This window comes from Oncorhynchus mykiss, chromosome 25 (genome assembly GCF_013265735.2).
Source record: "Oncorhynchus mykiss isolate Arlee chromosome 25, USDA_OmykA_1.1, whole genome shotgun sequence".
Lineage (NCBI taxonomy): Eukaryota > Metazoa > Chordata > Actinopteri > Salmoniformes > Salmonidae > Oncorhynchus > Oncorhynchus mykiss.
In genome coordinates, this window is record NC_048589.1 from 4,668,527 (window position 1) to 4,686,583 (window position 18,057).

At 40.5% G+C, this 18,057-nt stretch overlaps 1 protein-coding gene and 1 non-coding gene across 2 annotated transcripts in view; both read right to left on the reverse strand.

Annotated features, from left to right (window-relative positions):
* Positions 1-4,281: 4,281 nt before the first annotated feature.
* LOC110505246 (WD repeat-containing protein 43) overlaps positions 4,282-18,057 on the reverse strand; it is a 41,467-nt gene continuing 27,691 nt past the window's right edge. Inside the window, exons 13-17 of the mRNA XM_021584350.2 lie at positions 17,822-17,885; positions 17,404-17,517; positions 13,029-13,092; positions 5,085-5,143; positions 4,282-4,864 (exon numbers count right to left, since the gene is read on the reverse strand). Of these exons, the coding sequence (XP_021440025.1) occupies positions 4,727-4,864; positions 5,085-5,143; positions 13,029-13,092; positions 17,404-17,517; positions 17,822-17,885 (439 nt within the window). The 3' untranslated portion in view covers positions 4,282-4,726. The remainder of the gene's footprint in view (positions 4,865-5,084; positions 5,144-13,028; positions 13,093-17,403; positions 17,518-17,821; positions 17,886-18,057) is intronic.
* LOC118944378 lies at positions 13,799-13,926 on the reverse strand. Its single transcript, XR_005039604.1, has one exon. It is a non-coding gene; the product is annotated as a small nucleolar RNA SNORA71 (small nucleolar RNA).

The window sequence follows — 18,057 nt, forward strand, 5'->3', positions numbered from 1 at the left end:
TTGGGAACAGGAACAATGGTGGCCCTCTTGAAGCATGTGGGAACAGCAGACTAGGATAAGGATTGATTGAATATGTGCATAAACACACCAGCCAGCTGCTCTGTGCATGCTCTGAGGACGCGGCTGCACTTTTAAATGTTTTACTCACGTCGGCTGCAGTGAAGCAGAGTCCACAAGTTTTGGTAGCGGGCCGTGTCAGTGGCACTGCATTGTCCTCAAAGCGAGCAAAGAAGTTGTTTAGTCTCTGTCTGGGAGCAAGACATCCTGGTACGCGACGGGGCTGGTTTTCTTTTTGTAATCCGTGATTGATGTAGACCCTGCCACATATCCCTCGTGTCTGAGCCGTTGAATTGCGACTCTACTTTGTCTCTATACTGACGCTTAGCTTGTTTGATTGCCTTGCGGAGGGAATAGCTACACTGTTTGTATACGGTCATGTTTCCAGTCACCTTGCCCTGGTTAAAAGCAGTGGTTTGCGCTTTTAGTTTCGCGCAAATGCTGCCATCGATCCACGGTTTCTGGATTGGTAATGTTTTAATAGTTGCTGTGGGTACAACGTCGCTGATGCTCTTGTTAATAAACTCGCTTGTAATAACATGACTCCAAGTTTATGTCGATATGGTTATCAATATCTGCACATAGGCATTTCCACCAACACTTCTCGCATAATTACATTTTACTAACACAAAAAGATCCAACCAAGTCAGACAAATGATCTGTCAGCATTTATAAAATTGTACAAAAACACTTTACATTACAGCTGTCATGATTTCGTTTTTGTTTTAAATACGGTATTGTTTTACTTGCATGGAAACATTGCTATTGACAGTAATGCCCTGCAGGCTCTATCTTGAATATTTTGTTAGTTCTATTTTTCGGTGCCTTTCATCAGATTATCCTACATTGTAAAGTGTGAAGAGATTTAAACTTTCCCGTCTTTTAGTAGATTCAACTGTTGTAGTTTTCCACCTTCTGTCCTAATGGAGTATTCTTAAATCTTGCTTTAGGTTACCTGCTCTGTAGATGACTAATGTTTGTCCTTATACCCATGTGCAACCCTCCTCATCTCAGCCCCAAATAGTACCCCCGTCAAGGTTGTTTCTATTGTACAACTAACCCGTGGTTGCATTTTTTGAATAATCTGTAAATAGGAGGTCCCAAGAGCATAATTTATATCAATTCAACTTTTAGTCTGCCCACAAAGTGCAAAACTATGTCAAGGAACATTGTCAGTTGTATTTTCCTCTCAAGAAAAAGTAAAGTAGCAAACAACAGCTGAGTACAAGGAGAGTGATTTTCAATCAAATTTGTTGACCGATGTGTAAATGAACAAAATGGAGCTGCAACCATTTTGAAAACCCATTAATTCACCTAATCGAGCAAAGTTAATTATTTTCTCTGGTCACCCCTCAAGCTATGATTTTAGGCCGTGGAATGATCTCCATGCCCTGAAAAACTCATTGGACAAAAGGAGTGAAGGACAAACAGAAGAGGGTTGGGAGAAAAATGGCTCAGTTAGAGACTGAACTTAATTCAAGGATTCTCGTGGGTAGCAGGGGACGCCTACAAACACTGCAGCTTTCATACAGATTTACATTGCAAGGGGACATTATCTATTAGTCATGGTTGCATCCAAAATGGCACCGTATATAGTTCACTAATTTCGACCTGAGCACTACGGGCCAGATGAAGTAGTGAGCTACAGTTTAAGTCAGAAGTACAAATATATTTGGCCAAGGTGTATTTCAACTCAATTTTTCACAGTTCCTGACATTTAATACAAATAAAAATTCCCTGTTTTAGGTCAGTTAGGATCACCACTTTATTTTAAGTGAAATGTCAGAATAATAGTAGTGATTTATTTCAGCTTTTATTTCTTTCATCACATTCCCCAGTGGGTCAGAAGAATACATACACTCAATTAGTATTTGGTAGCCTTCCACAAGCTTCCCACAAAAAGTTGGGTGCATTTTGGCCCATTCATCCTGACAGAGCTGAGCTGGTGTTACGGAGTTAGGTTTGTAGGCCTCCTTGCTCGCACACACTTTCAGTTCTGCCCACAAATTCTCTATAAGGTTGAAGTCAGGGCTTTGTGATGGCCACTCCCATACCTTGACTTTGTTGTCCGTAAGCCATTTTGCTACAACTTTGGAAGTATGCTTGGGGTCATTGTCCATTTGGAAGACCCATTTGCGACCAAGCTTTAACTTCCTGACTGATGTCTTGAGATGTTGCTTCAATATTGCCACATAATTTTCCTTCCTCATGAAGCCATCTATTTTGTGAACACCAGTCCCTCCTGCAGCAAAGCACCCCCACAACATGATCCTGCCACCCCTGTGCTTCACGGTTGGGATTGTTTTCCCTTTTCCTCCCCTTTTTCCTCCAAACATAACAATGGTCATTATGGCCACACAGTTCTATTTTTGTTTCATCAAACCAGAAGACATTTCAGCAGTGGCTTCTTCCTTGCTGAGCGGCCATTCAGAAAGATTTTCCCATGATGTCGAGCAACGAGGCACTGAGTTTGAAGGTAGGCCTTGAAATACATCCACAGGTACACCTCCAATTGATTCAAATGATGTCAATTAGCCCATCAGAAGCTTCTAAAGCCATGACATAATTTTCTGGAATTTTCCAAGCTGTTTAAAGGCAGTCAACTTAGTGTATGTAAACTTCTGACCCACTGGAATTGTGATACAGTGAATTATAAGTGAAATAATCTGTCTGTAAACAATTGTTGGGAAAATGACTTGTGTCGTGCACAAAGAAGATGTCCTAACCGACTTCCCAAAACTATCGTTTGTTAACTTCTTTGGGATAGGGGGCAGCATTTTCACTTTTGGATGAATAGCGTGCCCAGAGTGAACTGCCTCCTACTCAGTCCCAGATGCTAACATTATTATTGAATAGAAAACACCAAAGTTTCTAAAACTGTTTGAATTATGTCTGTGAGTATAACAGAACTCATATGGCAGGCAAAAACCTGAGAAAAAAATCCAAACAGGAAGTGGGAAATCTGAGGTTTGTAGATTTTGAACTCACCCCTATTAAAATACACAGGTTGTTGCACTTCCTAAGGATTCCACTAGATGTCAACCGTCTTCAGAAACTTGAATGAGGATTCTACGGTGATGTGGAGCCGGATGGGAGCTCTTTGGGTCAGTGGTCACGCGCTTTCACTTGCGAGGTAGCTGTCGTTCCATTGCTTCTCTACAGAGAGAAGAATTCTCCGGTTGGAACATTATTGAACTTTTATGATAAAAACATCCTAAAGATTGATTCTATACTTAGTTTGACAAGTTCCTTCGACCTGTAATATAACCTTTTGAAAGTGTCGTCCGAAAGGACCAGATCGCGCATTTAGATTTGTTTACCAAACGACCTAACAAAAGAAGCTATTGGACATAAATGGACATTATCGAACAAAACAAGCATTTAATTGTGGAACTGCGATCCTGGGAGTGCATTCTGATGAAGATCAAAGGTAAGTGAATATTTATAATACTGTTTATGAATAATGTTGACTACCAAACATGGCGGATATTTCTCTGGCTGGTTTGGGCTCTGAGCACCGTTCTCAGATTATGCTTTTACCGTAAAGTTTTATTAAAATCAAACACAGCGGTTGCATTAAGGAGAAGTGTATCTATATTTCCATGTCTAAAATGTTTATCTTCATTGACATTTTTGATTAGTATTTCTGTGAATTCATGTGGCTCTCTGCAATATCACTGCATGTTTTGGAACTACTGAACGTAACACGCCAATGTAAATTAAGATTTTTGGATATAAATATGAACTTTACCGAACAAAACATACATGTATTGTGTAACATGAATTCCTATGAATGAATCTGTCGTTCTGCCCCTGAACAGGCAGTTAACCCACTGTTCCCAGGCCGTCATTGAAAATAAGAATTTGTTCTTAACTGACTTGCCTGGTTAAATAAAGGTAAAATAAAAAAATAAAAAAAAAATGACTGTCGTCTGATGAAGACCAAAGGTTAGTGATTAATTGCCATCTCTTTTTGTGACTCCTCTTTGGCTGGAAAAATGGCTGGGTTTTTCTGTGAGTTGGTGGTGACCTAACAATCGTTTGTGGAGCTTTCGCTGTAAAGCATTTTTGAAATCAGACACTGGCTGGATTAACGAGAATTTTATCTTTAAAATGGTGCCTAATACTTGTATTTATGAGATTTGTATTTGGCGCCCTGCAATTTCATTGGCTGTTGCCGAGGGGTTCCGGACAGTCCTAGACAGGTTAACAAGAAATTTGTGGAGTGGTTGAAAAACAAGTTAATGACTCCAACCTAAGTGTATGTAAACTTCCGACATCAACTGTATGTAGGGAATATGGAGCCATTTGGATGCATCCCATGTCAGGCAACAAGGCCACCATTTCTCTGGAATAAGCAGTGGGGGGGGTCACACTTGATTTACACCCAGAACCACAGACAAAGTGGAGAAAGGAGGAGATTGGTACAGAAGCATGGGTCTTGGTTTTCAGCTTGGTTGTGGGGATAACACGTTCCCGCCTTTGTTGGCTGTCCTGGGAAAAGAATAGCCCTCGTTCACAGCCGGTCACACGCACCCACTGCCTGTCCATTTTTTTGGTGGAACCATTTATGATCTGATACAATAAAAACAAAGCATGAAAATAAAAGTACATCAATCTCAGGTCCATTTTTGTGTGTTCATTTTGAGATTGTTTCCTTTGAAGAGCATCACTCTTCCTCGCTCTCGTTTCCCGGTTCCATGTCGGAATCACCGTTAGCTTTGGATTCCGTCCTCATGCCTTCCTCCGTCTCTTCTCTATGCTCGTCTTCCATAGTCTCATCCTCTATGCCATCCTCCTCCCAGTTCTGCACAGACAAATTCCCAGGTCAACCCAACAACTCAGTAAAAGACCGCAGTTCACAAGTCAAACAAGTCAAACTAACAATAAAACAATGATCTGTGAGAATGTGTTTGTTCAAGAGCAAAAGCCTGCTTTACAACACTGCCATATAAACTTGAGTAGGCGTTTCACAACCCATCTGCATTCCTTCCCACCCACAGCCCCTTTGTCTCAGTACCACTTACATCAGAATCTTCGTCTGGAAGACCTTCATCGCCTGAAGCCTTGTCTTCATCAGAGGACGCTGTAGAGCGGAGGGACAAGACAAAAACCAGTCATTCACAAAGCCACCGTCGAGACACTTTACAGAACCACTTGACAGCTTTATTACATCAGAGAGACATTAATCATACCACAGAAAAGGGGGAGAGATGGCCAGAGAAATGGAACAGACCAGAGAGGTGAGGGAACTAAACAAAAAAAAAAGCCCCTTTCTCTTAAATTTAGTTGGGTGAAAAGTACATATTCGCATTTGAATTAGTTGACATTCAGGGCCTGTTCGCTTTGACAGCACAGTTGAGCTAAAAACTCAAGAGGCGGGGGATCTCGACAGGCTGCTTGATGTGATTCTTCCCTAAAGCAAATACACAGGTCCGCTAGAGCACATTTACACAGGTAACAGTCACTAGGGATGTTAACATCCCAATTTTGCGTTAACATTTACAACAACAAACCAACAAAAAAAAAAATCACAGAAATGCCTTGCGCCGCCACGGATTTAGTCACTGGGCTGCTGAAGGATGTTCTTGCCATGTACGAGACACCCCTGATTGATTGTGCCCACCGGTCACTGCATCCAAGCCCTGGGACGGTGAGAGGCCCCCTGATATTTGAGTGCACTTTTTCCATGAGAAGATGGAGAATCTCGGACAAGGGAGCTTCTTCCCCACTTTAAAGTGCGGGACTGTGGGTTTAACGCCGCACTCTCAAAATGTGAAAACATGTTCTATTTAGGCTTTTACCTCTTTTGGGAAGGTATTGTCTGGGGTGAGGGGCAGGAGGTTGAATTGTTCAGTTCTAATGCCATTGTCTTTTCAGTGTTTTTCCCCCTATACCTTTTCCAAATACATTATTACTCTGAGACAAGTTATCCCGGGGTTTTTGGGTATTCATTGCTTTTCCACTCTAATGAAAGGATTGTATAAAACGGGAGTGCTCAGGGTTCCCGGAATAATACCATCAAGTATATTTCGTGAAACATCAAAGGGGCTAACAACCCTGTGAAACGTAAGCAGGTGATGACACATTTAAAGGGTTTGAAGGCGAATCTGGCATTTATACAAGATACTCACTTGAGGACTAGTGAGCACTTTCTGATTTGCAGGGACTGGGTTGGTAAACTGTTCAACTTGCATAGTAAATCAAGAGGTGCTGAAATTTTGGATGATAAATCTAACCCCTTTGTATCTTCTGAGGTAATTGCTGATCCTAAGGGACGATACATCATAGTAATTGGTTAACTATTTTCTATCCCTCGATTTGGCAAGTTTGAAACAGTTGATGTCATTAAAATGAATATGTTGGCCAAAGTTATATATTTATGTTAAAAACTGTTGGGATAGGGGGCAGTATTTTCACGTCCGGATGAAAAGCGGGCCCAAAGTAACCTGCCTGTTTCTCAGGCCCAGAAGCTAGGATATGCATATAATTGGCAGATTTGGATAGAAAACTCCACATTTTCTAAAACTGTTACAATTATGTCTGAGATTAAATAGAACTGATATGGCAGGCGAAACCCCGAGGACAAACCACCCCCCCCCCCCCCAAAAAAACATTCAGCATAACACTGATTTCAACAGCTAGTACTATAATATAAGCCCAAGTCCTCCCAAATTGCAGTTCCTAGGGCTACCACTAGATGTCAAGTCTTTAGAAAGAGTTTCAGGCTGGTTTTGGGAAAAAATGACCCAGAAATTGTAGTTTTTCTAGGTGGCTCCCATTTTGGCTGTCGTGTTTCCAAGCGTGTGGAGGAAAGCGCGTTCCTTCTTATTTATCTCCGTTAATGAACATACTATTCTCCGCCTTAAATTGTATAGTTTATTTGCGTATTAGGATACCTAAGGTTTGATTATAAACGTTGTTTGACTTGTTTGGATACGTTTATTAGTAACGTTTGGGATTTGTATGGATTATTGACTGAAGCGCGCCAGCTAAACTGAGTTTTTATGGATAAATAAAGAACATTAGAACAAAAAGGACCATTTGTGATGTAACTGGGACCTTTGAGTGGCAACAGAAGATGATCATCATATCTGGCGCTGACCCCTCTAGGGGTCAGCACCATTCTCTCTTCACAACTGAAGGATTCTCTCTTCACAACTGGCTAAGTGATTATTGCAGCGCAATGGGCGAAACTTTTGTTGACAATTTCAATTCCTTTTGGAAACAAAACACGCTTTTACACGGATGGGATCCACCCAAATAATTTGGGTTCCTGGCTCCTTTCACAGCATTATAAGGCTGCATTGAGACAATGACTTATCAATGACTCAAGCCCAGCGCAGGTAACCCCTACCATTGTGACGCTGAGTTGTCATAATGCTTCAGCAATTGTACATTATACCAGAGGTGTTGCTGGACAATGTAGGTAACCAACATGTATGTCCCTTTACCTGTACTGAATGCCTCTGCTGATCCTACAGCTATTGTATGCAGTAATCATGTACCTATAAACCAGATTTATACTGTTAGCACTAAGCTGGTGTGCCCTATGAGGAAGTACACTGAGCAGCTCACCCTGCACTAACAAATAACATATCTACTTCTGCTAAGCTTCCCAGTAAAGCAATGAAAATAAATCAAGCATCCCAGAAGAAAAGCACTCAAAACAGTCCGCGTTAAACATGTAGCTTAATAATTTACTAGTAACAGATAAAATTCATATTCTGACTGTCTCTGAAACTCACTAAAGATAATACCTTTGATGATGCAGTGGTAGCAATACAAGGTTATAACATTTACAGAAAATATAGAAATGCCAATGGTGGAGGTTGTAGTTCTGTTTATATTCAGAACCACATTCCTGTAAAGATAAGAGGATTTCATGTTAAATACTGTTGATATAATATGGCTACAGGTTAATCTGCCTCACCCAAAACCCATTCTGGTGGGAAACTGCTATAGACCACCAAGTGCTAACAGTCAGTATATGGATAACATGTGTGAAATGCTTGATAATGTATGTAATATCAACAGAGGGGTAAACTTTCAGGGGGTGATTTAAATATTGACTGGCTTTCATTAAGCTGCCCGCTCAAGAAAAAGCTTCAAACTGTAACCAGTGCCTGCAACCTGGTTCAAGTTATCAGTCAACCTACCAGGGTAGTTACAAACAGCACAGGAACGAAATCATCAACATGAATTGATCACATCTTTACTAATACGACAGAAATGTGATTGAAAGCAGTATCTAGATCCATTGGCTGTAGTGATCATAATATATAGTAGCCATATCTAGGAAAAGCAAAGTTACGAAGGCTGGGCCTAATAGTGTATAAGAGGTCATAGAAGTGTTGTAGTAATTCCTATGTTGTTGATGTAAAGAATATTTGTTGGTCTGTGGTGGGTAATGAGGAACAAACACACTGCACTTAACACATTTATGAAATTGCTTATTCCAGTTATTAATAAGCATGCACCCATTAAGAAAATGACTATAAAAACAGATATCCTTGTGGATTGATGAGGAACAGAAGAATGTTAAGGTTGAGAGGGATGAGGCAAAAGGAATGGGCAGAAACTTCATGCAAATTGATAATACACTATGAAACAAAGATAAATGACAAAGAATGACAGTAAAAAGCTTTGGATCACCTTAAATTAAATTTCGGGGAAAAAGGCAAACTCTGTTCCATCATTCGTTGAATCAGATGGCTCATTCATTACAAAACCAACTGATAATGCTAACTACTTAAATAACTTTTTCATTTGCACAGCACTTACACAAATGACTGATTGGCTGAGAGAAATTGATGATAAAAAGATTGTGGGGGTTGTTTTGTTTGCTTTGAGTAAAGCCAGTGTGTCCATGTATGCAGATGACTCAAGACTATACATGTCAGCTACTACAGTGAATAAAACACTTAAAGAGCTGCAGTTAGTTTCAGAGCAGGTGGCAAGAAATAAGTTAGTCCTGAATGTCTTAAACTAAACGTATTGGATTTGGGACAAACCCTACACTAAACTCCAAACATCAACTAAATATTGTAATAAATCGTGGAAATTGAGCAAGTTAAGGTGACAAAACCCTGTATTGTAAACTGTCAAGGTCAAAACACATTTATACAAAAGTAGTTAAGATGGGGAGAAGTCCCGTTGCTCTACCTTCTTAACAGCACCATCAACAAGGCTGGTCCTACAAGCCCTAGTTTTGTCTCACCTAGACTACTGTTCAGTCAGATGCCACAAAAAAGGACTTAAGAAAATGTCAATTGGCTCAGAACAGGACTCTGGCTCAAAGTATAGGAGAGATAGACTTCATCACTACTTGTATTTGTGCGAGGTATAGACATGTTGAATGCACCGAGCTGTTTGGTTGAACTACTGGCAGACAGCTCGGACACCCACGCATACACCACAAGACATCTCTTCACAGATATATACTTTTTCAAACTGATAAAAATACACCTTAAGGAACAGCGGGGACTGAAGCAACAAACATAGGCAGACGCGCATACACACCGATTCTTTTTTACTGTAGATGTGGTAGTGGTGGATTTAAGGCAGACAGTGTGTTGTTAAATATGTGAATGTAATGTAATGTTTTTTTAAATTGTATAAACTGCCTTAACTTTGCTAGCCCCTAGGAAGAATAGCTGCTTCCTTGGTAGGAACTAATGGGGATCCATTATACAAATAAACAAGGTTTTTTAGGGATGTTTTACACTTGTTCGAAGGAAGAACACTATTGGCTCTGGAGCAGCATGTGTAAGTCCAGTCACTAGGGCAACGGGTCTGACGCCTGCTCTGAGAAAACTGTTGCAGGAAGGGGGGGAAGCAAGGATGCCCCATCACCTTATTAATTCAGCCACTAGCAGGTCAAACTGCGGGTCGAGTTAAAGCGGAATTCTGCGTTTCTCACAGGATTTCCCTCCCTGCTCGGCATCACAGTAATGTTGTGCTTCAGTGTCATTCCACTCGGATGACAGTTCATGTATGGGCATTCTGTGCTCTGACTGATGTGTAGCTACTTCTCAGTGTAGCCAGCTGACTTTTCACCGGTAAAATGCAAGATAAACTTTAAGCAAAACATTAGGAACTGTATATAATACAGTTTCTATGATAGTTTTCTTTTACAAAAACATGTGCTTTTTCATTGTAAGCTTATTTACTTGTGGCTGCCAACCAAATAGCATTGCATTTCTGTTGTCATTTGATGAAAATTAAGCCATTTTCTGCCGAATGCGTTGCGCTACTGTATTTTCTGTGAAGAAAAACTATAGTTGCATGTCCCAGATCACAATATTAAAGGGAAAAAAAAGTTGACTTTCAATATAAAACACATCCCATGCCAAACAGCTGGACTCAGCAGCTCCCGCTCCCCCATTGTGCTATTTACAAACACCTGACTGGCTCAACTGTTCTGGGGAACTACAGTAAGCTTCATAATGTAAAATAATGTGGTAGGGGAAATGAATGCGATCTGCTTTAGCACCTAACATTCCGCTCAATTTGACTGCAGGTATTTACTCAAGTTGCTACAAACATTAAAATGCATTGAAAAACAGTCAGCAATAGTTCCAAAGGTATTGAAAAGTCATCCCGTGGCTATTTCCAAATATACAGAATACCACCCAAGCCTACTACTCATAAACCATATTTAGAAAATGTATTGTTCAGAAACAAAATACTGCTAAATGGCCGACAAACATTAAAACATTGATATTTTGGCCATATTCCCGAGCCCTAATAGGAAATAGCTACCGGCCCTAATTATTTAATCAAAAGCCAATTTCCTATGCAGTTTTATACAGTGCCATAATGAGTAAGTTCGCCGGCTGCCCAGCAAAAGCTGTAGTCGTGATTTGGCATGCCGGTCAGGGTATGCAAATCCTAACACACCACCCCCCAATTGCTCTCCTGCTTATCCGTTTTCAAATCATTGTTAAGCAAGCAATATACAGTGTGTATGTGTAGGCTTCAAACATAGATATAAAACTGTATTTTTTTGTGAAGGATCAACAACAAGTGGGACACAATCATGAAGTGGAACGACATTTATTGGATATTTCAAACTTTTTTAACAAATCAAAAACTGAAAAATTGGGCGTGCAAAGTTATTCAGCCCCTTTACTTTCAGTGCAGCAAACTCTCCAGAAGTTCAGTGAGGATCTCTGAATGATCCAATGTTGACCTAAATGACTAATGATGATAAATACAATCCATCTGTGTGTAATCAAGTTTCCGTATAAATGCACCTGCACTGTGATAGTCTCAGAGGTCCGTTAAAAGCGCAGAGAGCATCATGAAGAACAAGGAACACACCAGGCAGGTCCGAGATACTGTTGTGAAGAAGTTTAAAGCCGGATTTGGATACAAAAAGATTTCCCAAGCTTTAAACATCCCAAGGAGCACTGTGCAAGCGATAATATTGAAATGGAAGGAGTATCAGACCACTGCAAATCTACCAAGACCTGGCCGTCCCTCTAAACTTTCAGCTCATACAAGGAGAAGACTGATCAGAGATGCAGCCAAGAGGCCCATGACCACTCTGGATGAACTGCAGAGATCTACAGCTGAGGTGGGAGACTCTGTCCATAGGACAACAATCAGTCGTATATTGCACAAATCTGGCCTTTATGGAAGAGTGGCAAGAAAGAAAGCCATTTCTTAAAGATATCCATAAAAAGTGTTGTTTAAAGTTTGCCACAAGCCACCTGGGAGACACACCAAACATGTGGAAGAAGGTGCTCTGGTCAGATGAAACCAAAATTGAACTTTTTGGCAACAATGCAAACATTATGTTTGGCGTAAAAGCAACACAGCTGAACACAAACATGGTGGTGGCAGCATCATGGTTTGGGCCTGCTTTTCTTCAGCAGGGACAGGGAAGATGGTTATGGTGGGAAGATGATGGGAAGATGGATGGAGCCAAATACAGGACCATTCTGGAAGAAAAACCTGATGGAGTCTGCAAAAGACCTGAGACTGGGATGGAGATTTGTCTTCCAACAAGACAATGATCCAAAACATAAAGCAAAATCTACAATGGAATGGTTCAAAAATAAACATATCCAGGTGTTAGAATGGCCAAGTCAAAGTCCAGACCTGAATCCAATCGAGAATCTGTGGAAAGAACTGAAAACTGCTGTTCACAAATGCTCTCCATCCAACCTCACTGAGCTCGAGCTGTTTTGCAAGGAGGAATGGGAATGGTCTCTCGATGCAAAACTGATAGAGACATACCCCAAGTGACTTACAGCTGTAATCGCAGCAAAAGGTGGGGCTACAAAGTATTAACTTAAGGGGGCTGAATAATTTTGCACGCCCAATTTTTCAGTTTTTGATTTGTTAAAAAAGTTAATATCCAATAAATGTCGTTCCACTTCATGATTGTGTCCCACTTGTTGTTGATTCTTCACAAACAAATACAGTTTTATATCTTTATGTTTGAAGCCTGAAATGTGGCAAAAGGTCGCAAAGTTCAAAGGGGGCCGAATACTTACGTACGTTCGTGTGTGTGTATGTATATTTATTTATAAATATTTATAAATAAATATTTATAAATAAATAAATATTTATAAATTATAAATAAATAAATATTTATAAATAATAAATATTTATAAATATTTATAAATATTTATAAATATTTATAAATTTATAAATATTTATAAATAAATAAATATTTATAAATAAATAAATATTTATAAATAAATAAATATTTATAAATAAATAAATAAATATTTATAAATAAATAAATATTTATAAATAAATATTTATAAATAAATAAATATTTATAAATAAATAAATATTTATAAATAAATAAATATTTATTTATAAATATTTATAAATAAATATTTATAAATAAATAAAAATATTTATAAATAAATAAATATAAATAAATAAATATAAATAAATATAGGATACAGAGAGTGATAAAGGTATAAAAAGAAAAAAAATTGAGACCTTACCGTCCTCGTAGACAAGCTTGGCCTTATGGTCCACGTCTGTGACACCACTGTCACCTGTCACCACCTGGGAGAGAAAAACACTTTAGTAGGCAGCAGTTGCCACAGGTGGGGGAAAAGCTGAATGGACAGTTTCATTTGTCCAATGAAGGCATTGTCCTGTTGAACACAGGACTGCAGATAGTCATGGGAAACACTGGCCTTGGCAACAATGCAGCAGCACACAGAAACTTCTAACCCTGGCAGTTGACTGGTCAAGCTCTAGGAAGAGTCTTGGTGGTTCCAAACTGTTTCCATTTAAGAATGACGTAGGCCACTGTGTTCTTGGGGACCTTCAATGCTGCAGAAGTGTTTTGGTAACCTTTCCCGGATCTGTGCCTCGACAAAACCCTGTCTTGGAGCTCTTTGGACAATTCCTTCGATCTCATGGCTTAGTTTTTGCTCTGACATGCACTGTTTAAACATTTGCAAAAATTTCTCAAAACCTGTTTTCACTTTGTTTCACACACACACAAATGTTATCAATTTTAGAATAAGGCTATAACGTAACTAAGATATGGAAAAAGTGAAGGGGTATGAATACTTGCAAAATGCATTGTATTTTACTTCCTGCTCTTATGGGTACACTCGCAATAGCCACCAGCCTACATTATGCCATCATTGGCTTGAATAGGGACACCCACCCGTTCTATTCATTCAATGGCAGCATATGCAGTCAGGTGCTGCAGTGTCTAAAATAAACTAGACAAATCATTAAATATCCTTTAAAAAGATGTATGAGAGAACCAGGGTTTGGTAGGGACAAAGGGCCCATCAAACACGGGAAAGGCTCTCATTTCACTGTTCCTGTACTATCAATGACCTGGCCACCAAAAAGGCCACAGTCACTTTCGACACAGGGTAGAAGTGACCTCACGGTCTTATCCATCTTAAGACGTTTCCCGAACCTCTCCAAGTACCCTAGCCATTTCCACTTATTTGAGTTATTGCAGTACTAACATCTTATTCAACTAGACAACCTATCATCAAAACCTTGATAGACTAGAGCAGTTGGAACACCCGTACTATTGTACGTAGAGTATGCTTACTGGTATGGATATAGTTAGTATGCCAAAAGTTCCCAGGTGTCGTACGAAAACAAGCAGTGGACACTACTGCCATGCTTTTGGATCCCAAAATACAATTCTCCAGGAAATGGGCATGGCTTAAAAAAAACAAAAAAATTACATGGAGGAAAATATGCAGCTGAAGTCCAACAAGAGCGGATACAAATTCATTGTTTTAATTAACGACAAATAATAAAATGTTGAGCAATGTAATAAATAACTTCTCAATTAAGTTACACGTTATGTTGGCTGACAAATTGTTAGCTACGCTGGTCTTACGAACCGCATAGCCCATCATTACAGCAGCTGCATGTCAACTCGGACAAAACAAAGTCCCCTTTTCAGGACCCTGTCGTTCAAAGATAACTCTTAAAAATCCAAATAACTTCAGATCTTCATTGTAAAGGGTTTAAACACTGTTTCCCATGATTGTTCAATGAACCAATGAACCATAAACAATTAAAAAACATGCACCTGGGGAACGGTCATTATGACTAACAGCTTACAGACGGTAGGCAATTAAGGTCACAGTAATGAAAACTTAGGGCACTAAAGAGGCCTTTCTACTGAATCTGAAGAACACCAAAAGAAAGATGCCCAGGGTCCCTGCTAATCTGCGTGAATGTGCTTTAGGCATGCTGCAAGAAGGCATGAGGACTGCAGATGTGGCCAGGGCAATAAATTGTATTGTCTGTACTGTGAGACGCCTAAGACAGCACGGACAGCTTATCGTCCTCCCGTGCCAGACCACGTGTAACACTTGCACAGGATTGGTACATCCGAACATCACACCTGCGGGACAGGTACAGGATGGCAACAACAACTGCCCGAGTAACACCAGGAACGCACAATCCCTCCATCAGTGCTCAGACTGTCCTCAATGGGCTGAGATACTGGATTGAAGGCTTGCTGTAAGGCAGGTCCTCACCAGACATCACCGGCAACAACGTCGCCTATGGGCACAAACCCACCGTCGCTGGACCAGACAGGACTGGCAAGAAGTGCTTTTCACTGACGAGTCACGGTTTTGTCTCACCGGGGGTGATGGTTGGATAGGCGTTTATTGTCGAAGAAATGAGCGTTACACCGGAGCCTGTACTCTGGGGTGGGACCGGTTTGGAGGTGGAGGGTCCATCATGGTCTGGGGCAGTGTGTCACAGCATCATTGGACTGAGCTTGTTGTCATTGGAGGCAATCTCAACGCTGTGCGTTACAGGGAAGACCTCCTCCTCCCTCAAGTGGCACCCTTCCTGCAGGCTCATCCTGACATGACCCACCAGCCACACTGCTTGTTCTGTGCGTGATTACCTGCAAGACAGGAAGGTCAGTGTTCTGCCATGGCCAGCGAAGAAACCTGATCTAAATCCCATTGAGCACGTCTGGGACCTGTCGGATCGGAGTGTGAGGGCTAGGGCCATTGCCCCCAGAAACAACCGGGAACTTGCAGGTGCCTTGGAGGAAGAGTGGGGTAACATCTCACAGCAAGAACTGGCAAATCTGGTGCAGTCCATGAGGAGATGTATTGCAGTACTTAACTTCTTGGTGACAGGGGGCAGTATTTTCACATCCGGATGAAATGCACGCCCAAATTCAACTGCCTGCTACTCATCCCTTCACGGGGAGAGGAGTTTATGTACGAGTATGTTACTTGGCTACTAACGCAGCGAACTTGCAAGCATAGCATATTTAATATGTTGACTTGATTGTTCACGTTATTCTTTGCTTAACTAAGTGGTATTGTCATTGTGCGTTCTCAATGGACTTTGTTAATGAAGTCTTAAAATGTTGCAGCTAACTGTTCGTTTACAGTATAATAAAATGCACTAATAGTATGTTGTACAGCTGAAGTCAGAAGTTTACATACACTAAGTTGACTGCCTTTAAAACAGCTTGGAAAATCCAAGAAAATGTCATGGCTTTAGAAGCTTCTGATTGACTCAAATTATGTCAATTAGACTATTGGAGGTGTACCTGTGGATGTATTTCAAGGCCTACCTTCAAACTCAGTGCCTCTTAGCTGGACATCATGGGAAAATCTAAAGAAAATCAGCCAAGACCCCCCCCAAAAAATTGTAGAGCTCCACAAGTCTGGTTCATCCTTGAGAGCAAATTCCAAACGCCTGAAGGAACCACGTTGTTCTGTACAAACAATAGTACGCAAGTATAAACACCATGAGACCACACAGCTGTCATACTGCTCAGGAAGGAGACGCGTTCTGTCTCCTAGAGATGAAAAATGCTAATCAATCCCAGAACAGCAGCAAAAGACCTTGTGAAGATGCTGGAGGAAACCGGTACAAAAGTATCTATAGTCACAGTAAAACGAGTCCTATTTAGACGTAACCTGAAAGGCTGTTCAGCAAGGAAGAAGCCACTGCTTCAAAACCGCCATAAAAAAGCCAGATGGGCTAGCCTGATGAAACAAAAATAGTACTGTTTGGCCATAATGACCATCGTCATGTTTGGAGGAAAAAGGGGGAGGTTTGCAAGCCGAAGAACACCATCCCAACCGTGAAGCAAAGCGGTGGCAGAATCATTGTGGTGGCATTTCACAAAATAGATGGCATCATGAGGTAAGAAAATTATGTGGATATATTGAAGCAACATCTCAAGACATCAGTCAGGAAGTTAAAGCTTGGTCGCAAATGGGTCTTCCAAATGGACAATGACCCCAAGCATACTTCCAAAGTTGTGGCAAAATGGCTTAAGGACAAAAAAGTCTAGGTATGGGAGTGGCCATCACAAAGCCCTGACTTCAACCCTATAGAGAATTTATGGGCCGAACTGAAAAGGCGTCTGCGAGCAAGGAGGCCTACAAACCTGACTCAGTAACACCAGCTCAGCTCTGTCAGGAAGAATGGGCCAGAATTCACCCAACTTTTTGTGGAAAGCTTGTGGAAGGCTACCAAATACTAATTGAGTGTATGTAATCTTCTGACCCACTGGGAATGTGATGAAAGAAATAAAAGCTGAAATAAATCACTACTATTATTCTGACATTTCACATTCTTAAAATAAAAGAGGTAATCCTAACTGAATTTTTACTAGGATTAAATGTCAGGAATTGTGAAAAACTGAGTTTAAATATATTTGGTGTATGTGAACTTCTGACTTCAACTGTATATACTCATTAAGTATGTAATATACACTACGTTAGTATGGTTATTCAAACACAGCGTAGGCTTTTCTCTGGACCTGGTTTCCCGTGTCGAGTTTTTGGTAGTAGCACTTGAATTAACTGTGGAGTGAAAACAACTAGTGCCAAGACGTACCTGTGTCATGAGCAGATAGAGCTTGCCGTGCAGCTTGGTCAGTTTGTGGAACATTTTGACCCTGCTCTCAATCATGTGGTACAACACTCCCAGCTGAGACACCAGGTCTGGCAACTGGTACGGGGATTGAACAAAAGCAGTATAAAAAAAAAGTATAAAAGTCAGTATAAAATAAGTCAGTATAAAATATAATAAATTCACTCCTCATTTTGAGGAAGTATAAACATTGGTCCTGGGTCAATAATCTGACTGTATAAGTGTGTACAATTGTATAAACTGTTGGTCAAAAACAAAAAACTCTCCAAATGTTTGTGAGCTAATGAGCTGAACAGTATTTATTTTTATACATTCCCCAGAACAAACCATGTTTTGGGTTTGAAGTTAGCAGCTAGCTGAAGACACCCAAGGATAGACTCACCGAGGACAGGTAGGAGGTGTGCTGCATGAGAACAGCCTTGAGCCATCGCACCATCAGCACTGCCCTGTAGTACAAATGGGAAAAGGAGAAACTAGTTGAGTTGGGGTGAAGTTAGGTTCCCTTCAGGCAACAATATCAGGGTGAAGGGTTTAGGAATGATGCCTTCAACTAGATTTAACTAAAAACAATTGGGCCAGTAATGGCCCAAAACGTTCACTGGTTTGAATCCTTGAGCG